This window comes from Salmo salar, unplaced genomic scaffold, assembly GCF_965601325.2.
Source record: "Salmo salar unplaced genomic scaffold, fSalSal1 ptg000117l, whole genome shotgun sequence".
Lineage (NCBI taxonomy): Eukaryota > Metazoa > Chordata > Actinopteri > Salmoniformes > Salmonidae > Salmo > Salmo salar.
The window spans coordinates 1,475,758-1,502,521 of record NW_027675317.1 but is presented as its reverse complement, the minus strand read 5'-3'; the positions used below and the strand labels follow the sequence as shown (position 1 = coordinate 1,502,521).

Sequence of the window (26,764 nt, the reverse complement as noted above, 5' to 3'; positions counted from 1 at the left end):
GTATTTTATTTCAGTCTTGATTAATTTAGGTAATTTAGTAAATTGTATTTAGTGCAGATAATGATGTACTTCTTCTGTAGTTTGTCAAATGCAGTGAACCTGCTGAGAGATGAAGGAGGGGCTGAGAGGCCAGAACATCAACCTCATCTTCATGGAGGACATTGATGCCAGATGCAGTGAACCTGCTGAGAGATGAAGGAGGAGATGAGAGGCCAGAACATCAACCTCATCTTCATGGAGGACATTGATGCCAGATGCAGTGAACCTGCTGAGAGATGGAGGGGATGAGAGGCCAGAACATCAATCTCATCTTCATGGAGGACATTGATGCCAGATGCAGTGAACCTGCTGAGAGATGAAGGAGGAGATGAGAGAACAGAACATCAACCTCATCTTCATGGAGGACATTGATGCCAGATGCAGTGAACCTGCTGAGAGATGGAGGGGATGAGAGGCCAGAACATCAATCTCATCTTCATGGAGGACATTGATGCCAGATGCAGTGAACCTGCTGAGAGATGAAGGAGGGGATGAGAGAACAGAACATCAACCTCATCTTCATGGAGGACATTGATGCCAGATGCAGTGAACCTGCTGAGAGATGAAGGGGATGGGAGGCCAGAACATCAATCTCATCTTCATGGAGGACATTGATGCCAGATGCAGTGAACCTGCTGAGAGATGAAGGAGGAGATGAGAGGCCAGAACATCAACCTCATCTTCATGGAGGACATTGATGCCAGATGCAGTGAACCTGCTGAGAGATGGAGGGGATGAGAGGCCAGAACATCAATCTCATCTTCATGGAGGACATTGATGCCAGATGCAGTGAACCTGCTGAGAGATGAAGGAGGGGATGAGAGAACAGAACATCAACCTCATCTTCATGGAGGACATTGATGCCAGATGCAGTGAACCTGCTGAGAGATGAAGGGGATGAGAGGCCAGAACATCAATCTCATCTTCATGGAGGACATTGATGCCAGATGCAGTGAACCTGCTGAGAGATGAAGGAGGAGATGAGAGGCCAGAACATCAATCTCATCTTCATGGAGGACATTGATGCCAGATGCAGTTTTATTTATTTATTTATTTAACCTTTATTTAACCAGGAAGGGCTCATTGAGATTTAAAATTCAAGAGCGTCCTGGCCAAGATAGGCAGCGCCAAGTCATTACAAAAATTACAGACAAACATGAAAAACTACAAGTAATCTAGTAAAAACCATAGAATTCACAAGAGTATAACAAAATCAAAAACAGCAAATTAAAAACATTGACATGTCAGGGAATCAGTCTCCAGATCATTCATCAGTGATTTAAAAACACCAATCAGGACCAGTTCTTCCAGTTTAAAAGTATTTTGTAAGACGTTCCAAGACGATGGTGCAGAGTACATAAAAGCCCTTTTACCAAATTCAGTTCGGACATTTGGAACAGTTAGCAGGATAAAGTCCCGCGAACGAAGAGAGTACCCACCACATTTCTGAACAATAAAAATGCCCAAATAAAAAGGTAGTAAACCCAAAATGTCTTTGTAAATAAAAGTATACCAGTGACTGAGCCTACGAGTGACTAGAGAAGGCCAGCCAACCCTGGTATACAAAGTGCAGTGGTGCGTAAGGGTTTTGCAGTTTAAAATAAATCTCAAAGTGCCATGGTAAAGGGTGTCAATTGATCTCAAACACTGAGCGGAAGCATTCATATATAAAATATCCCCATAGTCTAGTAAAGGCATAAATGTAGCTGATACTAGCCTCCTTCTGGCTTCAAAAGAAAAACAAGCCTTATTCCTAAAATAAAATCCTAATTTCAGCTTCAATTTTTTTGTAAGTTGTTGAATATGCATTTTAAAAGAGAGGCCATCATCAATCAAAATTCCAAGATATTTATATGAGGTTACAACCTCAATCTCATTGCCCTGACAGGTAGTAATAGGTGAAAGGTTCAGAGGTCTATTTCTTGCTTTAGAAAACACCATTAGTTTAGTTTTGTCAGTATTCAGGATAAGCTTCAATCGAGACAAGGTATGTTGAACAGTATTAAAAGCAGTTTGCAAGTTCTGGAAAGCTTTTGTAAGAGATGAAGCACAACAGTAAATAACAGGATCATCAGCATAAAAATGAAGTTGTGCATTTTGGACATTTTTGTCTAAATTATTTATATAAATAGTGAATAAGAGAGGACCAAGTACAGAGCCTTGGGGCACACCATTCAAGACAGACAATTTAACAGACCTAAGCCCATCAAATTGAGTGCACTGAGTTCTATCAGACAGATAGTTAACAAACCATGCAACTGCATGCTCTGAAAGACCTACACTCAACAATCTCTGCCTTAGTATAGCATGATCAACTGTATCAAAAGCCTTAGAGAGATCAATAAAAAGTGAGACACAATGCTGTTTTTTGTCAAGAGCTTCAGTGATATCATTTAAAACCATCATGGCTGCTGTAATTGTGCTATGCTTCTTCCTGAAACCCGATTGGTACATTGATAAAATAGAGTTAGTATATAAAAACTCTTTTAGCTGGTCACTCACAAGGGTTTCAAGTATTTTCACCAGGGGTGACAGCTTTGAGATTGGCCTATAATTATTTAAAAGAGTTGGATCTCCCCCTTTTAAAAGTGGCAGGACAAATGCTGATTTCCAGATCTTTGGAATTTCATTCCATTCCAGGGTTAGATTAAACAGATATGCAAGTGGTTCAGCTATGAAATCAGCTGCCAGATTTAAAAAGCAGGGATCCAAAAGATCAGGACCTGCAGGCTTTCTCTGATCTAAGGATTTCAGGGCCTTATGTACCACCTGCACTGAGAATGGCAAAAAGCTAAAAGTTTGACCAGCTCTCACTGGTTCATCAACACAAGGTTGTACAGAGACAGAGGACACTGAATCAAACAGCCTACCAGATGATACAAAGTGCTCATTGAAACAATTCAGCATTTCAGTTTTGTCATATATAGCAACAGAGTCCTTCAATACACATGATGGTAATTCATTAACATTACTGTTACCAGACATAGACTTAATAGCCTTCCAAAACTTTCTAGGGTCATTCAGGTTATCAGTGGTAACAGACATAAAATATTCAGACTTGGCCTTCCTGAGAAGAGAAGAACACTTGTGTCTGTCTTGTGTCTGTGTGTGTGTGTCCAGTGTGTGTGTGTGTGTTTGTGTGTCTGTGTGTGTGTTTGCATATGTGTGTCCAGCATGTGTGTGTGTGTCCATTGTGTATGTGTCCAGTGTGTGTATGTGTGTGTGTGTGTGTGTTCAGTGTGTGTTTGTTTCCAGTGTGTGTGTGTGTGTGTGTGTGTGTGTGTGTGTGTGTGTGTGTGTGTGTGTGTGTGTGTGTGTGTGTGTGTGTGTGTGTATCCTGTGTGTGTGTGTGTGTGTGTATCCAGTGTGTGTGTGTGTGTGTTTGTGTGTCCAGTGTGTGTGTGTCCAGTGTGTGTGTGTGTGTGTGTGTCCAGTGTGTGTATCTAGTGTGTGTGTGTCTGGTGTGTGTGTGTGTCCAGTGTGTATTTGTGTCCAGCGTGTTTGTCCAGTGTGTGTCCAGTGTGTGAATCCATTGTATGTGTCCATTGTGTGTATGTGTATCCAGTGTGTGTGTGTGTGTGTGTGTGTGTGTGTGTGTGTGTGTGTCCAGTGTGTGTGTGTGTGTGTGTGTGTATGTGAATGTGTCCAGTGTGTGTATGTTTATTCAATGGGTGTATCTGTGTGTGTGTGTGTGTGTGTGTGTGTGTGTGTGTGTGCGTGCGCGTGTCCACTGTGTGTGTGTGTGTGTCCAGTGTATGTGTATGTGGGTGTCCAGTGTGAGTGTGTGTGTGTGTGTCAGTGTGTGTCAGTGTGTGTGTGTGTGTGTGTGTCCAGTGTGTGTATATGTGTGTGTGTGTGTGTGTGTGTGTGTGTGTGTGTGTGTGTGTGTGTGTGTGTGTGTGTGTGTGTGTGTGTGTGTGTGTGTGTGTGTGTGTGTGTGTGTGTGTGTGTCAGGTTATTATTTACAGGGACACTGAGGAGTCATTATAAACCCAGAACCCTGGATAGAGGGGCTCAGTGAATGTGGAGGTGAATGTGATCAGGTGGGTCAGTGTGTCAGAGGAGGCTCTATAGAAGGACAGAGTGCCGGCTGGCCAGTCCAGATACACTCCTACTCTGTGGGAGCTGGAGGAGCGGACGTCTATGGTAGTGGAATTATTATCGTGACAGGCATAGTAACTGTTGTCAGAGCAGGTCAGACTCCAGGACTTGTCATTACATCCAAGACAACAGTCATTAACCTCTCCTCTCCTGCTGATTCCTTTATAAGTCACTCCTATAACAGCCTCCCTCCCACTCCACTCTGCCTCCCAGTAACAGCGCCCAGTCAGACCCTCTCTACACAGCACCTGTCTACATCCCACAAATCTCTCTGGGTGATCAGGATACGGCTGCTCCTCTCTCCTCCATGTCACCTTTCTGTTCTCCTCAGACAGAGAGAGGCGTCTGTCTACTGTGTTTGGGTCGAGTGTGAGATCACAGACATCTGATGGATGAAACCAGACACAATATTAGAAATCATCATCATTCACATTAGAATGTTAACTCACTTTTCACTAATTCATTTAATGTAGATGTTTCTAGGTATCAAAAGGAGAAGTTAAGGTAACTTGAGACTTGTTGAATGATCATATGTTATACTATGAGGTCTACCTGTGTTGATTCTAAGCTTCCTGGAGCAACCGGAAGTGGTTAAATTCACCCTAAAGGTGTTTTGATGCACCAAACCTGCAGTTTGTGAAAATCACTGTATTCAACTCAGGATTCTGTAAAAGCCTACCCCAATGAGGATATGTGTTTACTTTTAGCTTCCTGTGCCAACCGGAAGTGCCTTAAATTGGGGGCATAGGGGCTGTTTCGAAGGGTTAAAAAAGTCACATCTTTCCAAAACTTCATATGTGTGATTAGGCAACCCTCATGAACCTCTAAATCAGTCATTTATCCCATCAGATTTGCAAAACAAACTAACACACATACACATCTAGGCCATAGTAACACAGTGTGGGGCTTAGAGACATACACTGCCTGCAATAGTTAACTTCATTTGAACTATCAAAGAACCGTCAGACCTAGAGCTCTGAAACTTTAGAAACCTGTTCTAGAGCTCAAGTCGATAGTGCACGGTGAGTTACGTGGCTCTAGGAGGTTCTCAGACCGAGAAACAGACTCGTACATTTGCAATAACATCACAAAAATGACGACATTTAAAAAAGTCCCAGAGTCGCAAGACTAGGTGCATTGAAACCGCCTCGGCCCATAGAGATGGACCCTAACGTTTCATTCAAGGACCCCGTAGCAACTCCCGGAAAATGTGGATTTTCAGCACCAATTAAGGTCGCTGCTCGGGCTTCAAATGACCTATCGAGCCGAAACTTAGGATTCGGTGTCGCCTCAGCTAGGCCTACACATAATGTCCGAACTGGACCCACAGCTAGAACGTAACTATGTGTTTTATGTTTTTATTATGGTTTAACTTGTTAGTGCTAGGGGGCAGTATTTTCACCGCCGGATAAAAAACGTACCCGATTTAATCTGGTTACCACTCCTACCCAGTAACTAGAATATGCATATACTTATTACATATGGATAGAAAACACCCTAAAGTTTCTAAAACTGTTTGAATGGTGTCTGTGAGTATAACATAACTCATTTGGCAGGCAAAAATCTGAGAAGGTTTCATGCAGGAAGTGGCCTGTCTGACAAGGAGTCGTTCTTCTTGTTTCTGTTTATTGAAAAGTCAGGATCTTAGCTGTTACGTGACACTTCCCACAGCTCCAATGGGGTCTCAGAGCCCGGGAAAAACCTGAATGACGTAATTCAAAGCCCTGGCTGAAACACAGGAGCACTTTTGCTAAGTGGTCTATCAGGGGACAAAGGGCTTTAGGCGCATGCACAGTCCGCCCCCATCTTTCTGTTTTTCCCTCATTTTACAGACACGCAGATTCCCGGTCGGAATATTATCGCTTTTCTACGAGATAAATTGCATAAAAATTGATTTTAAACAGCGGTTGACATGCTTCGAAGTACGGTAAAGGAATATTTATAATTTTTTTGTCACGAAATGCGCTATGCGCACGACCGTTATTTACCATTTCGGATAGTTTCTGGAACGGACGAACAAAACGACGCTATTCGGATATAACGATGGATTATTTGGGACCAAACCAACATTTGTTATTGAAGTAGAAGTCCTGGGAGTGCATTCTGACGAAGAACAGGAAAGGTAAGACCATTTTTCTTATAGTAAATGTGATTTTGGTGAAGGCTAAACTTGCCGGGTGTCTAAATAGCTAGCCCGTGATGGCTGGGCTATGTACTTAGAATATTGCAAAATGTGCTTCATCCGAAAAGCTATTTTAAAATCGGACATATCGAGTGCATAGAGGAGTTCTGTATCTATAATTCTTAAAATAATTGTTATGCTTTTTGTGAACGTTTATCGTGAGTAATTTAGTAAATTGTTAGTAAATTCCCCGGAAGTTTGCGGGGGGTATGCTAGATCTGAACGTCACATGCTAATGTAAAAAGCTGTTTTTTGATATGAATATGAACTTGATTGAACAAAACATGCATGTATTGTATAACATAATGTCCTAGGTGTGTCATCTGATGAAGATCATCAAAGGTTAGTGCTGCATTTAGCTGTCTTCTGGGTTTTTGTGACATTATATGCTAGCTTGAAAAATGGGTGTCTGATTATTTCTGGCTGGGTAGTCTGCTGACATAATCTAATGTTTTGCTTTCGTTGTAAAGCCTTTTTGAAATCGGACAGTGTGGTTAGATTAACGAGAGTCTTGTCTTTAAATAGCTGTAAAATAGTCATATGTTTGAGAAATTGAAGTAATAGCATTTCAAAGGTTTTGAAAATCGCGCCACAGGATTCAACTGGCTGTTACGTAGGTGGGACGAATTCGTCCCACCTAGCCCAGAGAGGTTAAACAGAAGATGCTGTGAATTATGGAACTGCTCTGAAATATGTGATAGTTGGCTGCTAAACTAATTGGAAAAAGTTGGTGTGGTGTCAGTATGTATCAGTTTGGTGTCAGAATGATATCTAATTGACTGATGGACGGTGACTTGCTGGCTGACTTGTGTCCATTTGCAATAAGATTCAACAGTGAAAAAACATCACCAAATGGACATGATGAAATCAACACAACGAGCGATGGAGAGGACCCACTAGCACTGCCCGGCCATCCCGAGTTCATCGGGCCAGTCAATTTTGCATTTCTGCAGTATTTTTGAGCATGTCAAATTAAAACATATTGCAAATGGACAGCCGTGCACCTGGTGATTGGAATGGGTTACCAGGAGCACATTTTAAAAACGTTTTTTAATGCCTTTAGGGGGAGCAAGGGGTCTACGGTTGGGTAGGGAGCACCCCCCACCCATGCCCATCCAATAGGGGGCGCCCCTGGTCATTTTGGACGTTTTTCAAAATGTTAAAAACAACAGAGTCCCACTTCTCCCTCATCATACATGACACATAGACCATCTAGGTTGATTCATGGCTTAACATAGGGCTATATGTCATTCGGGCAGTATAAATGCCATTTGGACATGGTTCACTGACTTTTGGGTTTGGAAACCAACTTCCTATGATCGCACATGGCAAATGGACATAACATCCTGATTTGGCACTTTCAATACTTTCATATTGCATTTGGACATTTCTTATGGCATTTGGGAATGGTTCACTGACTTTTGACTTCGACGTTTGACTTCCTATGAAATCATATTGCAAATTGGCAAAACATATGCCTTATGGACAAGTAAAAAAAATATGAGAATATAATATGACAAAGGTATGTTCATACAGTTCTTATACATATATAATTGACAAAAAAAATCGAAAGAATTTTGAAAAACGGTCTAGAGAGCACTTTTTTAGAGGGTGATACATTTTTGTGGTTTTTTTTTCACATTTTCAAAATTTGACCCTTGGGTCTTGACTTGATGTGCATTTGCAATATGACAATTTACTGTGGAGCGCGCTTGCCATCTTATGGATTTTTGCTGTGTGACACTTGGCATTTTCCATATGAGATTTGCCATAAGCTTTGAAATAAATGCCGTCCATTTGAGTGGTATTGGACATCGTGTATATGTTTCGTACGGTGCCAATATGTTCCCATTCATAATTGTCCATTTCAGGATGGACACACACACACACACACTGGACACACACTGGACACACAAACACACACACACACACACACTGGATATACACACACACACACACACACAGGATACACACACACACACAGGACACACACACTTGAATTAGGACTTATTCTTTGTCATATTCCTCACAGCAGTCAACACTCACATTTTCTAAGCCCAGGTTTCATTGTGTTCTCTCCACCATTTTCCACACTGTAGCGGTAAGCAGAAGAACAGACAGTCAATGAGTGATACACACACACACACACACACACACACACACACACACACACACACACACACACACACACACACACACACACACACACACACACACACACACACACACACACACACACACACACACACACACACACACACACACACACACACACACACAGAGTCAGCATAGAACTTTGTCCAAGTGGTGTTAAGAATGTTTGTCATAACTAGCCTGATAAGTCAAACATGTCTGATATGAACATTGACATAAACCCTCTACATACTTGAGTTTCTCCAGTCTGCAGTGTGGATCCTCCAGTCCAGCAGAGAGCAGTCTGACTCCTGAGTCTCCTGGGTGATTGTAGCTCAGGTCCAGCTCTCTCAGGTGTGAGGGGTTTGACCGCAGAGCTGAGACCAGAGAAGCACAGCCTTCCTCTGTGACTAGACAGCCTGACAGCCTGCAAAGAGTCAAATCATAATAAAATCACACTGACATTCTTTGGTGGTGAAAATAGTGGCAGTATATATTTTTTCTACATATTCAGATATATCAGTGTCCTGAAACCTGCCATATCTATTCATAAAATAATGTATCATTACTAGAAATGACAAATGATCAAAGTATTGCTTGTTGAGAGAAAAATGTATAGTACAAATATTTGAGTAGACTGACCAGACCAGTTTAAAAAGCAGCATCAGTCAAAAGACTCAGATTTAGATTGTATTGAGTATACAGTCCACACCATATCTATTTTGACAGTGAAGATAACATTTTAAATGTGGCTCTAAACTCCAACATTTTCGATTTCAGATCAAATGTTTCATATGAGGTGACAGTATATAATGTCACCTTTTATTTGAGGGTATTTTCATACATATCTGTTTCACCATTTTGAAAAATAAAAGCACTTTATGTATCTAGTCCCCCTATTTGAAGAAGTCATAAGTATTCTGACCAATTCACTTATAGTGTATTAAAGTAGTCACAAGTTGAGGATTTGGTTGGTTTACTCATTGGTATGATTTGCAGTTTGTTTTGGTTGTGTTTTGGGTTATGTTTCAACTTCATGTAATTGTCAATAAAAGCCTTTGACACTCATGAAATGCTTGTAATTATACTTCAGTATTCCATAGTAATATCTGACCAAAAATATCTAAAGACACTGAAGCAGCAGACTTGTGAAAAATAATATTTGTGTCATTCTCAAAACCTTTGGCCACGACTGTATATGTATGAATACCTTTAAATAAAAGGTGACATTCTGTACTGTCACCTAATATGAAACATTCGATCTCAAATCCAAAATGATGGAGCATAGCACCACATTTTAAACTGTAAGCTTCACTGTCCAAACACATGTGCTGTGGACTATGTGTGTCTGGTAAACACGTGGATCTGGTGAACAGTTATCACTTGTTGACCAACTACAGGAATACTGACCTCAGAGTCTCCAGTTTACAGTGGGGATTCCACAGTACAGCAGAGAGCAGCTTCACTCCTGAATCCTTCAGGTCATTGTTACTCAGGTCCAGCTCTCTCAGGTGTGAGGGGTTTGACTCCAGAGCTGAGACCAGAGAAGCACAGCTTTCCTCTGTGACTAGACAGCCTGACAGCCTGCAAAGAGTCAAATCATATTAAAATCACACTGCTATTCTTTGGTGGTGAAAATAGTGGCAGTATATTTTTTAAACATATGAAACCTTCCATATCTATTCGTAAATTAATATATCATCATTAAAAATGACAAATGATCAAAGTATTGCCTGCAGATAGAAACATGTATAGTACAAATATTTGAGTAGACTGACCAGACCAGTTTAAAAGCAGTATCAGTCAAAAGACAGACAGTGAGGTATCAGATTTAGATTGTATTGAGTATACAGTCCACACCATATCTATTTTGAAAGTGAAGCTGACATTTTAAATGTGGCTCTATACTCCAACATTTTGGATTTGAGATCAAATGTTTCATATGAGGTGACTGTATAAAATGTCACCTTTTATTTGAGGGTATTTTAATACATGTCTGTTTCACGTTTAAAAATGAAAACACTTTATGTTTCCTGTCTCCCCATTTGAAGAAGTCATAAGTATTCTGACCAATATACTTATAGTGTATTAACCTCTACGGGCTAGGGGGCAGTATTGAGAATTTTGAAAAAAATATGTGCCCATTTTTAACTGCCTCCTACACCAACTCAGAAGCTAGGATATGCATATTATTAACAGATTTGGATAGAAAACACTCTGAATTCTCTAAAACAGTTTGAATGGTGTCTGTAAGTATAACAAAACTCATATGGCAGGCAAAAACCTGAGAAAAATACAACCAGGAAATGAGAATTTTGTGGCTGTACTATTTTCGAGTCATTGCTAATAGATCACACAGTGACAAAGGATTCATTTCGCACTTCCTACGGCTTCCACTAGATGTCAACGATCTTTATAAAGTTGATTGAAGCGTCTATGATGAACAGAGACCGGATGACAAGGAAGGGAAGTTGACGTCCCTGGGAGGTCGTCACTTCATTATTGCCCACACCTGCGCGTGCATGTGAGGCGAGACATTTTTCAAAAACGTTTTTCAAGACACAGGAGAGGTCGGGTTGAAATATTACTGATGTTTCACGTTAAAAATGGCCCTAAAGATTGATGCTAAACAACGTTTGACATGTTTGAACGAACGTAAATAGATTTTTTTTTTACTTTTCGTCGTGACTTTTCCCCCCCCGCCCTACATTTTGAGGAGCCTACTGAACGCCTAACAACATGGAACAACTTGGAGTTATTTGGACATAAATTATGAACTTTGTCGAAAGAAACCACATTTGTTGTGGACCTGGGAGTCCTGGAAGTGCCTTCTGATGAAGATAATCAAAGGTAAGGGATTATTGACAATAGTATTATTGATATTAGATGGTTCTATCCTGTATATCCTAGCCTATTGTTCTTAGCACAGCACCCCGTTTATTGCAAAGTATGATTTCCCAGTAAAGTTATTTTGAAATCTGGCAATGCGGTAGCATTTACGAGATGTTCATCTATAATTCTTTGAATGACAATATTATAATTGACCAATGTTTTCGAATAGTAATTTTGTAAATTGTAACGCTGATTCACCGGAAGCATTTGAGGGAGAAAAAAAATCTGAATTTCACCGCTACTGTAAAATGCTGTTTTTGGATATAAATATGAACTTGATGGAACAAAAAATGCATGTATTGTATAACATAATGTCCTAGTAGTGTCATCTGATGAAGATCATCAAAGGTTAGTGCATAATTTTAGCTGGTTATCTGCTTTTGGTGACGCCTGTCTTTGAATTGACAAAAGATTACACACAGCTATTTTCAATGTACTGTCCTAACATAATCTAACTTTATGATTTTGCCGTAAAGCCTCTTTGAAATCGGACAATGTGGTTGGATTTAGGAGATGTTTATCTTTCAAATGGTGAAAAATAGTTGATTGTTTGAGAAATTGAAATTCTTAGATTCTTGCAGATTTGAATTTCCTGCCATGGTCTCTTGACAATAAATCCCAATACCGGGATCAGGTTAGTAGTCAAAGATTAGTGTTTGGTCGTAAACGAATCATCAATAATAATGAGTGAGAAAGTTACAGAGGTTACAACAAAACATGCTAACCTCTCACAATTGCCCATAACAGGGATACAACAAAACATGCTAACCTCTCACCATTACCAATAACAGAGGCTACAACAAAACATGCTAACCTCTCACCATTACCAATAACAGAGGATACAACAAAACATGTAAATCTCTCACCATTACCAATAACAGAGGCTACAACAAAACATACTAAACTCTCACCATTACCAATAACAGACGCTACAACAAAACATGATAACCTCTCACCATTACCAATAACAGAGGCTACAACAAAACATGCTAACCTCTCACCATTACCAATAACAGAGGCTACAACAAAACATGCTAACATCTCACCATTACCAATAACAGAGGCTACAACAAAACATGCTAACCTCTCACCATTACCAATTACAGAGGCTACAACAAACATGCTAAGCTCTCACCATTACCAATAACAGAGGCTACAACAAAACATGCTAACATTTCACCATTACCAATAACAGAGGCTACAACAAAACATGCTAACCTCTCACCATTACCAATAACAGAGGCTACAACAAAACATGCTAACCTCTCACCATTACCAATAACAGAGGATACAACAAAAAATGTTAACCTCTCACCATTACCAATAACAGAGGCTACAACAAAACATACTAACCTCTCACCATTACCAATAACAGAGGCTACAACAAAACATGATAACCTCTCACCATTACCAATAACATAGGCTACAACAAAACATGCTAACCTCTCACCATTACCAATAACAGAGGCTACAACAAAACATGCTAACATCTCACCATTACCAATAACAGAGGCTACAACAAAACATGCTAACCTCTCACCATTACCAATTACAGAGGCTACAACAAAACATGCTAACCTCTCACCTTTACCAATAACAGAGGCTACAACAAGATGCGCTAACCTCTCACCATTACCAATAACAGAGGCTACAACAAACATGCTAACCTCTCACCATTACCAATAACAGAGGCTACAACAAAACATGCTAACATTTCACCATTACCAATAACAGAGGCTACAACAAAACATGCTAACCTCTCACCATTACCAATAACAGAGGCTACAACAAAACATGCTAACCTCTCACCATTACCCATAACAGATGCTTCAACAAAACATGCTAACCTCTCACCATTACCAAAAACAGAGGCTACAACAAAACATGCTAACCTCTCACCATTACCAATAACAGAGGCTACAACAAAACATGCTAACCTCTCACCATTACCAATAACAGAGGCTACAACAAAACATGCTAACCTCTCACAATTACCAATAACAGAGTCTACAACAAAAAATGCTAACCTCTCACCATTACCAATAACAGAGGCTACAACAAAACATGCTAACCTCTCACCGCTACCAATAACAGAGGATACAACAAAACATGCTAACCTCTCACCATTACCAATAACAGAGGCTACAACAAAACATGCTAACCTCTCACAATTACCAATAACAGAGGCTACAACAAAACATGCTAACCTCTCACCATTACCAATAACAGAGGCTACAACAAAACATGCTAAGCACTCACCATTACCAATAACAGAGGCTACAAAACATGCTAACCTCTCACCATTACCAATAACAGAGGATACAACAAAACATGCTAACCTCTCACCATTACCAATAACAGAGGATACAACAAAACATACTAACTTCTCCACATTACCAACAACAGAGGCTACAAAAAAACATGCTAACCTCTCACCATTACCAATAACAGAGGCTACAAAACATGCTAACCTCTCACCATTAACAATAAGAGGTTACAAAACATGCTAACCTCTCATCATTACCAATAATAGAGGCTACAACAAAACATGCTAAACTCTCACCATTACCAATAACAGGGGATACAACAAAACATGCTAACCTCTCACCATTACCAATAAAAGAGGCTACAACAAAACATGCTAACCTCTCACCATTACCAATAACAGAGGCTACAACAAAACATGCTAACCTCTCACCATTACCAATAACAGAGGCTACAACAAAGCATGCTAACCTCTCACCATTACCAATAACAGAGGCTACAACAAAACATGCTAACCTCTCACCATTGGCAATAACAGAGGCTACAACAAAACATGCTAACCTCTCACCATTAACAATAACAGAGGCTACAACAAAACATGCTAACCTCTCACCATTACCAATAACAGAGGCTACAACAAAACATGCTAACCTCTCACCTTTACCAATAACAGAGCCTACAACAAAGCATGCTAACCTCTCACCATTACCAATAATAGAGGCTACAACAAAACATGCTAAACTCTCACCATTACCAATAACAGAGGATACAACAAAACATGCTAACCTCTCACCATTACCAATAACAGAGGCTACAACAAAACATGCTAACCTCTCACCATTACCAATAACAGAGGATACAACAAAACATGCTAACCTCTCACAATTAACAATAACAGAGGCTACAACAAAACATGCTAACCTCTCACCATTACCAATAACAGAGGCTACAACAAAACATGCTAACCTCTAACCATTACCAATAACAGGGGCTACAACAAAACATGTTAACCTCTCACCATTACCAATAACAGAGGCTACAACAAAACATGCTAACCTCTCACCATTACCAATAACAGAGGCTACAGCAAAACATGCTAACCTCTCACCATTACCAATAACAGAGACTACCGCAAAACATGCTAACCTATCACCATCACCAATAACAGAGGATACAACAAAACATGCTAACCTCTCACCATTACCAATAACAGAGGCTACAACAAAACATGCTAAGCACTCACCATTACCAATAACAGAGGCTACAAAACATGCTAACCTCTCACCATTACCAATAACAGAGGATACAACAAAACATGCTAACCTCTCACCATTACCAATAACAGAGGATACAACAAAACATACTAACCTCTCCACATTAACAATAACAGAGGCTACAAAAAAACATGCTAACCTCTCACCATTACCAATAACAGAGGCTACAAAACATGCTAACCTCTCACCATTACCAATAACAGAGGCTACAAAACATGCTAACCTCTCACCATTACCAATAATAGAGGCTACAACAAAACATGCTAAACTCTCACCATTACCAATAACAGAGGCTAAAACAAAACATGCTAACCTCTCACCATTACCAATAACAGAGGCTACAACAAAACATGCTAACCTCTCACCATTACCAATAACAGAGGCTACAACAAAACATGCTAACCTCTCACCATTACCAATAACAGAGGCTACAACAAAACATGCTAACCTCTCACCATTACCAATAACAGAGGCTACAACAAAACATGCTAATCTCTCACCATTAGCAATAACAGAGGCTACAACAAAACACGCTAACCTCTCACCATTACCAATAACAGAGGCTACAACAAAACATGTTTACCTCTCACCGTTACCAATAACAGAGGATACAACAAAACATGCTAACCTCTCACCATTACCAATTACAGAGGCTACAACAAAACATGCTAACCTCTCACCATTACCAATAACAGAGGCTACAACAAGATGCGCTAACCTCTCACCATTACCAATAACAGAGGCTACAACAAACATGCTAACCTCTCACCATTACCAATAACAGAGGCTACAACAAAACATGTTTACCTCTCACCGTTACCAATAACAGAGGATACAACAAAACATGCTAACCTCTCACCATTACCAATAACAGACGCTACAACAAAACATGATAACCTCTCACCATTACCAATAACAGAGGCTACAACAAAACATGCTAACCTCTCACCATTACCAATAACAGAGGCTACAACAAAACATGCTAACATCTCACATTACCAATAACAGAGGCTACAACAAAACATGCTAACCTCTCACCATTACCAATTACAGAGGCTACAACAAAACATGCTAACCTCTCACCATTACCAATAACAGAGGCTACAACAAGATGCGCTAACCTCTCACCATTACCAATAACAGAGGCTACAACAAACATGCTAACCTCTCACCATTACCAATAATAGACGCTACAACAAAACATGATAACCTCTCACCATTACCAATAACAGAGGCTACAACAAAACATGCTAACCTCTCACCATTACCAATAACAGAGGCTACAACAAAACATGCTAACATCTCACCATTACCAATAACAGAGGCTACAACAAAACATGCTAACCTCTCACCATTACCAATTACAGAGGCTACAACAAAACATGCTAACCTCTCACCATTACCAATAACAGAGGCTACAACAAGATGCGCTAACCTCTCACCATTACCAATAACAGAGGCTACAACAAACATGCTAACCTCTCACCATTACCAATAACAGAGGCTACAACAAAACATGATAACCTCTCACCATTACCAATAACATAGGCTACAACAAAACATGCTAACCTCTCACCATTACCAATAACAGAGGCTACAATAAAACATGCTAACATCTCACCATTACCAATAACAGAGGCTACAACAAAACATGCTAACCTCTCACCATTACCAATTACAGAGGCTACAACAAAACATGCTAACCTCTCACCATTACCAATAACAGAGGCTACAACAAAACATGCTAACCTCTCACCATTACCAATAACAGAGGCTACAACAAAACATGATAACCTCTCACCATTACCAATAACATAGGCTACAACAAAACATGCTAAGCACTCACCATTACCAATAACAGAGGCTACAAAACATGCTAACCTCTCACCATTACCAATAACAGAGGCTACAACAAAACATGATAACCTCTCACCATTACCAATAACATAGGCTACAACAAAACATGCTAAGCACTCACCATTACCAATAACAGAGGCTACAAAACATGCTAACCTCTCACCATTACCAATAACAGAGACTACCGCAAAACATGCTAACCTATCACCATCACCAATAACAGAGGATACAACAAAACATGCTAACCTCTCACCATTACCAATAACAGAGGCTACAACAAAACATGCTAAGCACTCACCATTACCAATAACAGAGGCTACAAAACATGCTAACCTCTCACCATTACCAATAACAGAGGATACAACAAAACATGCTAACCTCTCACCATTACCAATAACAGAGGATACAACAAAACATACTAACCTCTCCACATTAACAATAACAGAGGCTACAAAAAAACATGCTAACCTCTCACCATTACCAATAACAGAGGCTACAAAACATGCTAACCTCTCACCATTACCAATAACAGAGGCTACAAAACATGCTAACCTCTCACCATTACCAATAATAGAGGCTACAACAAAACATGCTAAACTCTCACCATTACCAATAACAGAGGCTAAAACAAAACATGCTAACCTCTCACCATTACCAATAACAGAGGCTACAACAAAACATGCTAACCTCTCACCATTACCAATAACAGAGGCTACAACAAAACATGCTAACCTCTCACCATTACCAATAACAGAGGCTACAACAAAACATGCTAACCTCTCACCATTACCAATAACAGAGGCTACAACAAAACATGCTAATCTCTCACCATTAGCAATAACAGAGGCTACAACAAAACACGCTAACCTCTCACCATTACCAATAACAGAGGCTACAACAAAACATGTTTACCTCTCACCGTTACCAATAACAGAGGATACAACAAAACATGCTAACCTCTCACCATTACCAATTACAGAGGCTACAACAAAACATGCTAACCTCTCACCATTACCAATAACAGAGGCTACAACAAGATGCGCTAACCTCTCACCATTACCAATAACAGAGGCTACAACAAACATGCTAACCTCTCACCATTACCAATAACAGAGGCTACAACAAAACATGTTTACCTCTCACCGTTACCAATAACAGAGGATACAACAAAACATGCTAACCTCTCACCATTACCAATAACAGACGCTACAACAAAACATGATAACCTCTCACCATTACCAATAACAGAGGCTACAACAAAACATGCTAACCTCTCACCATTACCAATAACAGAGGCTACAACAAAACATGCTAACATCTCACATTACCAATAACAGAGGCTACAACAAAACATGCTAACCTCTCACCATTACCAATTACAGAGGCTACAACAAAACATGCTAACCTCTCACCATTACCAATAACAGAGGCTACAACAAGATGCGCTAACCTCTCACCATTACCAATAACAGAGGCTACAACAAACATGCTAACCTCTCACCATTACCAATAATAGACGCTACAACAAAACATGATAACCTCTCACCATTACCAATAACAGAGGCTACAACAAAACATGCTAACCTCTCACCATTACCAATAACAGAGGCTACAACAAAACATGCTAACATCTCACCATTACCAATAACAGAGGCTACAACAAAACATGCTAACCTCTCACCATTACCAATTACAGAGGCTACAACAAAACATGCTAACCTCTCACCATTACCAATAACAGAGGCTACAACAAGATGCGCTAACCTCTCACCATTACCAATAACAGAGGCTACAACAAACATGCTAACCTCTCACCATTACCAATAACAGAGGCTACAACAAAACATGATAACCTCTCACCATTACCAATAACATAGGCTACAACAAAACATGCTAACCTCTCACCATTACCAATAACAGAGGCTACAATAAAACATGCTAACATCTCACCATTACCAATAACAGAGGCTACAACAAAACATGCTAACCTCTCACCATTACCAATTACAGAGGCTACAACAAAACATGCTAACCTCTCACCATTACCAATAACAGAGGCTACAACAAAACATGCTAACCTCTCACCATTACCAATAACAGAGGCTACAACAAAACATGATAACCTCTCACCATTACCAATAACATAGGCTACAACAAAACATGCTAAGCACTCACCATTACCAATAACAGAGGCTACAAAACATGCTAACCTCTCACCATTACCAATAACAGAGGCTACAACAAAACATGCTAACCTCTCACCATTACCAATTACAGAGGCTACAACAAAACATGCTAACCTCTCACCATTACCAATAACAGAGGCTACAACAAGATGCGCTAACCTCTCACCATTACCAATAACAGAGGCTACAACAAACATGCTAACCTCTCACCATTACCAATAACAGAGGCTACAACAAAACATGATAACCTCTCACCATTACCAATAACATAGGCTACAACAAAACATGCTAACCTCTCACCATTACCAATAACAGAGGCTACAATAAAACATGCTAACATCTCACCATTACCAATAACAGAGGCTACAACAAAACATGCTAACCTCTCACCATTACCAATTACAGAGGCTACAACAAAACATGCTAACCTCTCACCATTACCAATAACAGAGGCTACAACAAAACATGCTAACCTCTCACCATTACCAATAACAGAGGCTACAACAAAACATGCTAACCTCTCACAATTACCAATAACAGAGTCTACAACAAAAAATGCTAACCTCTCACCATTACCAATAACAGAGGCTACAACAAAACATGCTAAGCTCTCACCATTACCAATAACAGAGGATACAACAAAACATGCTAACCTCTCACCATTACCAATAACAGAGGCTACAACAAAACATGCTAACCTCTCACAATTACCAATAACAGAGGCTACAACAAAACATGCTAACCTCTCACCATTACCAATAACAGAGGCTACAACAAAACATGCTAAGCACTCACCATTACCAATAACAGAGGCTACAAAACATGCTAACCTCTCACCATTACCAATAACAGAGGATACAACAAAACATGCTAACCTCTCACCATTACCAATAACAGAGGATACAACAAAACATACTAACCTCTCCACATTACCAACAACAGAGGCTACAAAAAAACATGCTAACCTCTCACCATTACCAATAACAGAGGCTACAAAACATGCTAACCTCTCACCATTAACAATAAGAGGTTACAAAACATGCTAACCTCTCATCATTACCAATAATAGAGGCTACAACAAAACATGCTAAACTCTCACCATTACCAATAACAGGGGATACAACAAAACATGCTAACCTCTCACCATTACCAATAAAAGAGGCTACAACAAAACATGCTAACCTCTCACCATTACCAATAACAGAGGCTACAACAAAACATGCTAACCTCTCACCATTACCAATAACAGAGGCTACAACAAAGCATGCTAACCTCTCACCATTACCAATAACAGAGGCTACAACAAAACATGCTAACCTCTCACCATTGGCAATAACAGAGGCTACAACAAAACATGCTAAACTCTCACCATTAATAATAACAGAGGCTACAACAAAACATGCTAACCTCTCACCATTACCAATAACAGAGGCTACAACAAAACATGCTAACCTCTCACCATTACCAATAACAGAGGCTACAAAACATGCTAACCTCTCACCATTAACAATAAGAGGTTACAAAACATGCTAACCTCTCATCATTACCAATAATAGAGGCTACAACAAAACATGCTAAACTCTCACCATTACCAATAACAGGGGATACAACAAAAAATGCTAACCTCTCACCATTACCAATAAAAGAGGCTACAACAAAACATGCTAACCTCTCACCATTACCAATAACAGAGGCTACAACAAAACATGCTAACCTCTCACCATTACCAATAACAGAGGCTACAACAAAGCATGCTAACCTCTCACCATTACCAATAACAGAGGCTACAACAAAACATGCTAATCTCTCACCATTACCAAAAACAGAGGCTACAGCAAAACATGCTAACCTCTCACCATTACCAATAACAGAGGCTACAACAAAACATGCTAACCTCTCACCATTACCAATAACAGAGGCTACAACAAAACATGCTAACCTCTCACAATTACCAATAACAGAGTCTACAACAAAAAATGCTAACCTCTCACCATTACCAATAACAGAGGCTACAACAAAACATGCTAAGCTCTCACCATTACCAATAACCGAGGATACAACAAAACATGCTAACCTCTCACCATTACCAATAACAGAGGCTACAACAAAACATGCTAACCTCTCACAATTACCAATAACAGAGGCTACAACAAAACATGCTAACCTCTCACCATTACCAATAACAAAGGCTACAACAAAACATGCTAAGCACTCACCATTACCAATAACAGAGGCTACAAAACATGCTAACCTCTCACCATTACCAATAACAGAGGATACAACAAAACATGCTAACCTCTCACCATTACCAATAACAGAGGATACAACAAAACATAATAACCTCTCCACATTACCAACAACAGAGGCTACAAAAAAACATGCTAACCTCTCACCATTACCAATAACAGAGGCTACAAAACATGCTAACCTCTCACCATTAACAATAAGAGGTTACAAAACATGCTAACCTCTCATCATTACCAATAATAGAGGCTACAACAAAACATGCTAAACTCTCACCATTACCAATAACAGGGGATACAACAAAACATGCTAACCTCTCACCATTACCAATAAAAGAGGCTACAACAAAACATGCTAACCTCTCACCATTACCAATAACAGAGGCTACAACAAAACATGCTAACCTCTCACCATTACCAATAACAGAGGCTACAACAAAGCATGCTAACCTCTCACCATTACCAATAACAGAGGCTACAACAAAACATGCTAAACTCTCACCATTACCAATAACAGGGGATACAACAAAACATGCTAACCTCTCACCATTACCAATAAAAGAGGCTACAACAAAACATGCTAACCTCTCACCATTACCAATAACAGAGGCTACAACAAAACATGCTAACCTCTCACCATTACCAATAACAGAGGCTACAAAACATGCTAACCTCTCACCATTAACAATAAGAGGTTACAAAACATGCTAACCTCTCATCATTACCAATAATAGAGGCTACAACAAAACATGCTAAACTCTCACCATTACCAATAACAGGGGATACAACAAAACATGCTAACCTCTCACCATTACCAATAAAAGAGGCTACAACAAAACATGCTAACCTCTCACCATTACCAATAACAGAGGCTACAACAAAACATGCTAACCTCTCACCATTACCAATAACAGAGGCTACAACAAAGCATGCTAACCTCTCACCATTACCAATAACAGAGGCTACAACAAAACATGCTAACCTCTCACCATTGGCAATAACAGAGGCTACAACAAAACATGCTAAACTCTCACCATTAACAATAACAGAGGCTACAACAAAACATGCTAACCTCTCACCATTACCAATAACAGAGGCTACAACAAAACATGCTAACCTCTCACCTTTACCAATAACAGAGCCTACAACAAAGCATGCTAACCTCTCACCATTACCAATAATAGAGGCTACAACAAAACATGCTAAACTCTCACCATTACTAATAACAGAGGATACAACAAAACATGCTAACCTCTCACCATTACCAATAACAGAGGCTACAACAAAACATGCTAACCTCTCACCATTACCAATAACAGAGGCTACAACAAAACATGCTAACCTCTAACCATTACCAATAACAGGGGCTACAACAAAACATGCTAACCTCTCACCATTACCAATAACAGAGGCTACAACAAAACATGCTAACCTCTCACCATTACCAATAACAGAGGCTACAGCAAAACATGCTAACCTCTCACCATTACCAATAACAGAGACTACAGCAAAACATGCTAACCTATCACCATCACCAATAACAGAGGATACAACAAAACATGCTAACCTCTCACCATTACCAATAACAGAGGCTACAACAAAACATGCTAAGCACTCACCATTACCAATAACAGAGGCTACAAAACATGCTAATCTCTCACCATTACCAATAACAGAGGATACAACAAAACATACTAACCTCTCCACATTACCAATAACAGAGGCTAAAAAAAAACATGCTAACCTCTCACCATTACCAATAACAGAGGCTACAAAACATGCTAACCTCTCACCATTACCAATAACAGAGGCTACAAAACATGCTAACCTCTCACCATTACCAATAATAGAGGCTACAACAAAACATGCTAAACTCTCACCATTACCAATAACAGAGGCTAAAACAAAACATGCTAACCTCTCACCATTACCAATAACAGAGGCTACAACAAAACATGCTAACCTCTCACCATTACCAATAACAGAGGCTACAACAAAACATGCTAACCTCTCACCATTACCAATAACAGAGGCTACAACAAAACATGCTAACCTCTCACCATTACCAATAACAGAGGCTACAACAAAACATGCTAACCTCTCACCATTACCAATAACAGAGGCTACAACAAAACACGCTAACCTCTCACCATTACCAATAACAGAGGCTACAACAAAACATGTTTACCTCTCACCGTTACCAATAACAGAGGATACAACAAAACATGCTAACCTCTCACCATTACCAATAACAGAGGCTACAACAAAACATGCTAACTTCTCACCATTACCAATAACAGAGGCTACAACAAAACATGCTAACCTCTCACCATTACCAATAACTGAGACCACAACAAAACATGCTAACCTCTCACCATTAACCTCAAATAAAAGGTGACATTCTGTACTGTCACCTAATATGAAACATTCTATCTCAAATCCAAAATGCTGGAGCATAGCACCAAATGTAAAATGTAAGCTTCACTGTCCAAACACATATGGTGTGGACTATGTGTGTCTGGTAAACACATGTGGATCTGGTGAACAGTTATCACTTGTTGACCAACTACAGGAATACTGACCTCAGAGTCTCCAGTTTACAGTGGGGATTCCCCAGTCCAGCAGAGACCAGCTTCACTCCTGAATCCTTCAGGTCATTGTTACTCAGATCCAGCTCTCTCAGGTGTGAAGGGTTTGACCTCAGAGCTGAGACCAGAGAAGCACAGCCTTTCTCTGTGACTCCACAGCCTGACAGCCTGCAACAAGATCATCATGACTTCACAAACACACTGTTTATTTAACACCAGTAGTGTAGAAGGACAATGATATTCATTTCTTCCTGATGATAAGTTCTTAAATGTCATTCTATTTACTCACAGAGCAGCTCTGGAGGCTTTGACCACTGGCAGCAGCCTCAGAAGACCTTCCTCTGATCTGGAGAATTTCTTCAGGTCAAACACATCCAGCTCCTTTTCTGAAGTCAGCAACACAAAGACCAGAGCTGACCACTGTGCAGGTGACAGGTTGGGTTTTGAGAGACTTCCTGAGCTCAGGAAGCTTTGGATCTCCTCCACTAGAGAATGGTCATTCAGTTCATTCAGACAGTGGAACAGATTGATGCTCCTCTCTGGAGAGGGATTCTCCCTGATCTTCTCCTTGATGTACTTTACTGTCTCTTCATGGCTCTGTGAGCTGCATCTTGTCTTTGTCAGTAGACCTCGTAAGTGCTTCTGATTGGACTCCAGTGAAAGTCCCAGAAGGAAGCGGAGGAACAGGTCCAGGTTTCCTGTCTCACTTTGTAAGGCTTTATCCACAGCACTCTTGTAGAAAGTAACTTCAGGCTCATCTTTTGTTTTCAGTTTGTCCATGAGATTCTCATTGTTGTTGATGAATGAGAGGAACACATATACAGCAGCCAGAAACTCCTGAATGCTCAGATGCACGAAGCAGTACACCTTGTCTTGGTACAGAACACATTCCTCTTTAAAGAGCTGTGTGCACAATCCTGAGTACACAGAGGCTTCATTGACATCAATGCCAACCTCCTTCAGGTCTTCTTCATAGAAAATCAGATTGCCATTCACAAGCTGTTGAAAAGCCAGTTTTCCCAGTGACAGAATGCTCTCTTTATTCCAGTGTGGACCTGTCTCTTCTATCCCAAGATACTTTTCATTCTTCTGTTTGGTATGAAACACCACAAGGTGTGTGTACATCTCAGTCAGAGTCTTGGGCATCTCTTCTCTCTTATGTTTCAGCATGTGTTCGAGGACTGTTGCAGAAATCCAACAGAAGACTGGAATGTGGCACATGATGTGGAGGCTCCTTGATCTCTTTATGTGTGAGATGATTCTGCTGGCCAGGTCCTCATCACTGAATCTCTTCCTGAAGTACTCCTCCTTCTGTGGGTCTTTGAACCCTCGTACCTCTGTCACCTGGTCAACACACCCTGAAGGGATCTTATTGGCTGCTGCAGGTCGGGTAGTTATCCAGAGGAGAGCAGAGGGAAGCAGATTTCCCTTGATGAGATTTGTCAGCAGAACATCCACTGAGGTTGACTCTGTGACGTCCCAACAGATCTTGTTCTTCTGGAAGTCTAGGGGCAGTCGGCACTCATCCAGACCATCAAAGATGAACAGAACTTTGTACTTGTCGAAGTTGGAGATTGTTGATTGTTTGGTTTCCATTGAGAAGTTATTGAGAAGTTCAATGAAAGTATTTTCCCCTTTCATCAAATTCAGCTCCCGAAAAGGGAATGAAAATACAAATTGGACATCCTGATTTGCTTTTCCTTCAGCCCAGTCCAGAATGAACTTCTGCACAGAGACTGTTTTTCCAATGCCAGCGACTCCCTTTGTCAGCACAGTTCTGATAAGTTTGTCTTGTCCAGTTAAGGGTTTGAAGATGTCGTTACATTTGATTGCAGTCTCTGGTCTTGCTTGTTTCCTGGTTGTTGTCTCAATCTGTCTCAGCTCATGTTCATTATTGACCTCTCCTGTTCCTCCCTCTGTGATGTAGAGCTCTGTGTAGATCTTATTGAGAAGTGTTGGGTTTCCTTGTTTAGCGATCCCCTCAAATACACATTGAAACTTCTTCTTTAGATTAGATTTGAGTTCACGTTGGCAAATCACAGCAAGCTCATCTGAATCTAGAAATAACACAGAGGATATTAATATTACGTCTGTTTTAATAACTACAGTATTGTAGGACTGTTATAACATTTTAAATTATAATCATTTATTCTCATAACTGAATGTATAAATGTGTAAATGTTTTCATAATGCATTACAGACTGGTGTGACTGATTATATTATTATTGGTATTATTGATGGTATTATTCATGTTGTCTCTCTCTGTCTCTCTAAATTAATCACCACAACACATCCCTTCTGCTACTTGATGAGGCCACTAGGTGTTGTGTTAAGGCTGCTACAATATCATTGAGTTACACAGCTATTTTAGCTGTACTTTAGCTACAGCTTTTAAATGTTATAAAACAGCATTCAACATGAGGCAGACAGATCTTACATTTCTCCAGTGTGTCAGCAAGCTCCTTCTGGTTCATTTTCCTCAGGACGTGCAGTGTGATCTTCAGAGCCCCCTCTCTGGCACTGCTCTCCTGCTTCTCATCTTCAGCATCCACCACTTCCTCTTCCTGCTTCTGACTCTCAAAGCCTTCTGGGAGTTCTGGACTAAGAATCCTCTTGAACATCTTCAGCTCGTTCTTCACAAATGTCATCATTTTCTCTTCAAGCAACTAAAATAAATCAAGTAAATAAGTTAAGCAAGAGAATAAATGCTTTCTCTATAACACAATAATGAATAATTGACAGATCAACTTTACTTGAGGAAAACAAAAACAAATGTTCATAACAGGACCACATACACTGAATATGGAGTCCAGGTCTGTTTGATGACTCTGGGAAGACTGACCACTGAGAATCTCTGACTCTGATCTCTCCTGTTGGTTTCTGTGGACAAAACATGAGATTACATCTAATCAACCAGGGAGTACACACACACACACACACACACACACACACACACACACACACACACACACACACACACACACACACACACACACACACACAC

At 40.1% G+C, this 26,764-nt stretch overlaps 1 protein-coding gene across 1 annotated transcript; it reads right to left on the bottom strand.

Annotated features, from left to right (window-relative positions):
* Positions 1 to 1,199: 1,199 nt before the first annotated feature.
* Positions 1,200 to 26,452, bottom strand: LOC123741817 (NLR family CARD domain-containing protein 3-like). The gene is made up of 6 exons (XM_045716018.2): positions 26,198 to 26,452; positions 24,050 to 25,817; positions 23,755 to 23,928; positions 8,709 to 8,882; positions 8,369 to 8,415; positions 1,200 to 4,525 (listed from the first exon to the last, which is right to left on the bottom strand). The coding sequence occupies exons 1-6, from the start codon at positions 26,409 to 26,411 to the stop codon at positions 4,002 to 4,004; spliced, it is 2,901 nt and encodes a 966-aa protein (XP_045571974.2). The 5' UTR covers positions 26,412 to 26,452; the 3' UTR covers positions 1,200 to 4,001.
* Between the last annotated feature and the right edge of the window lie 312 nt (positions 26,453 to 26,764).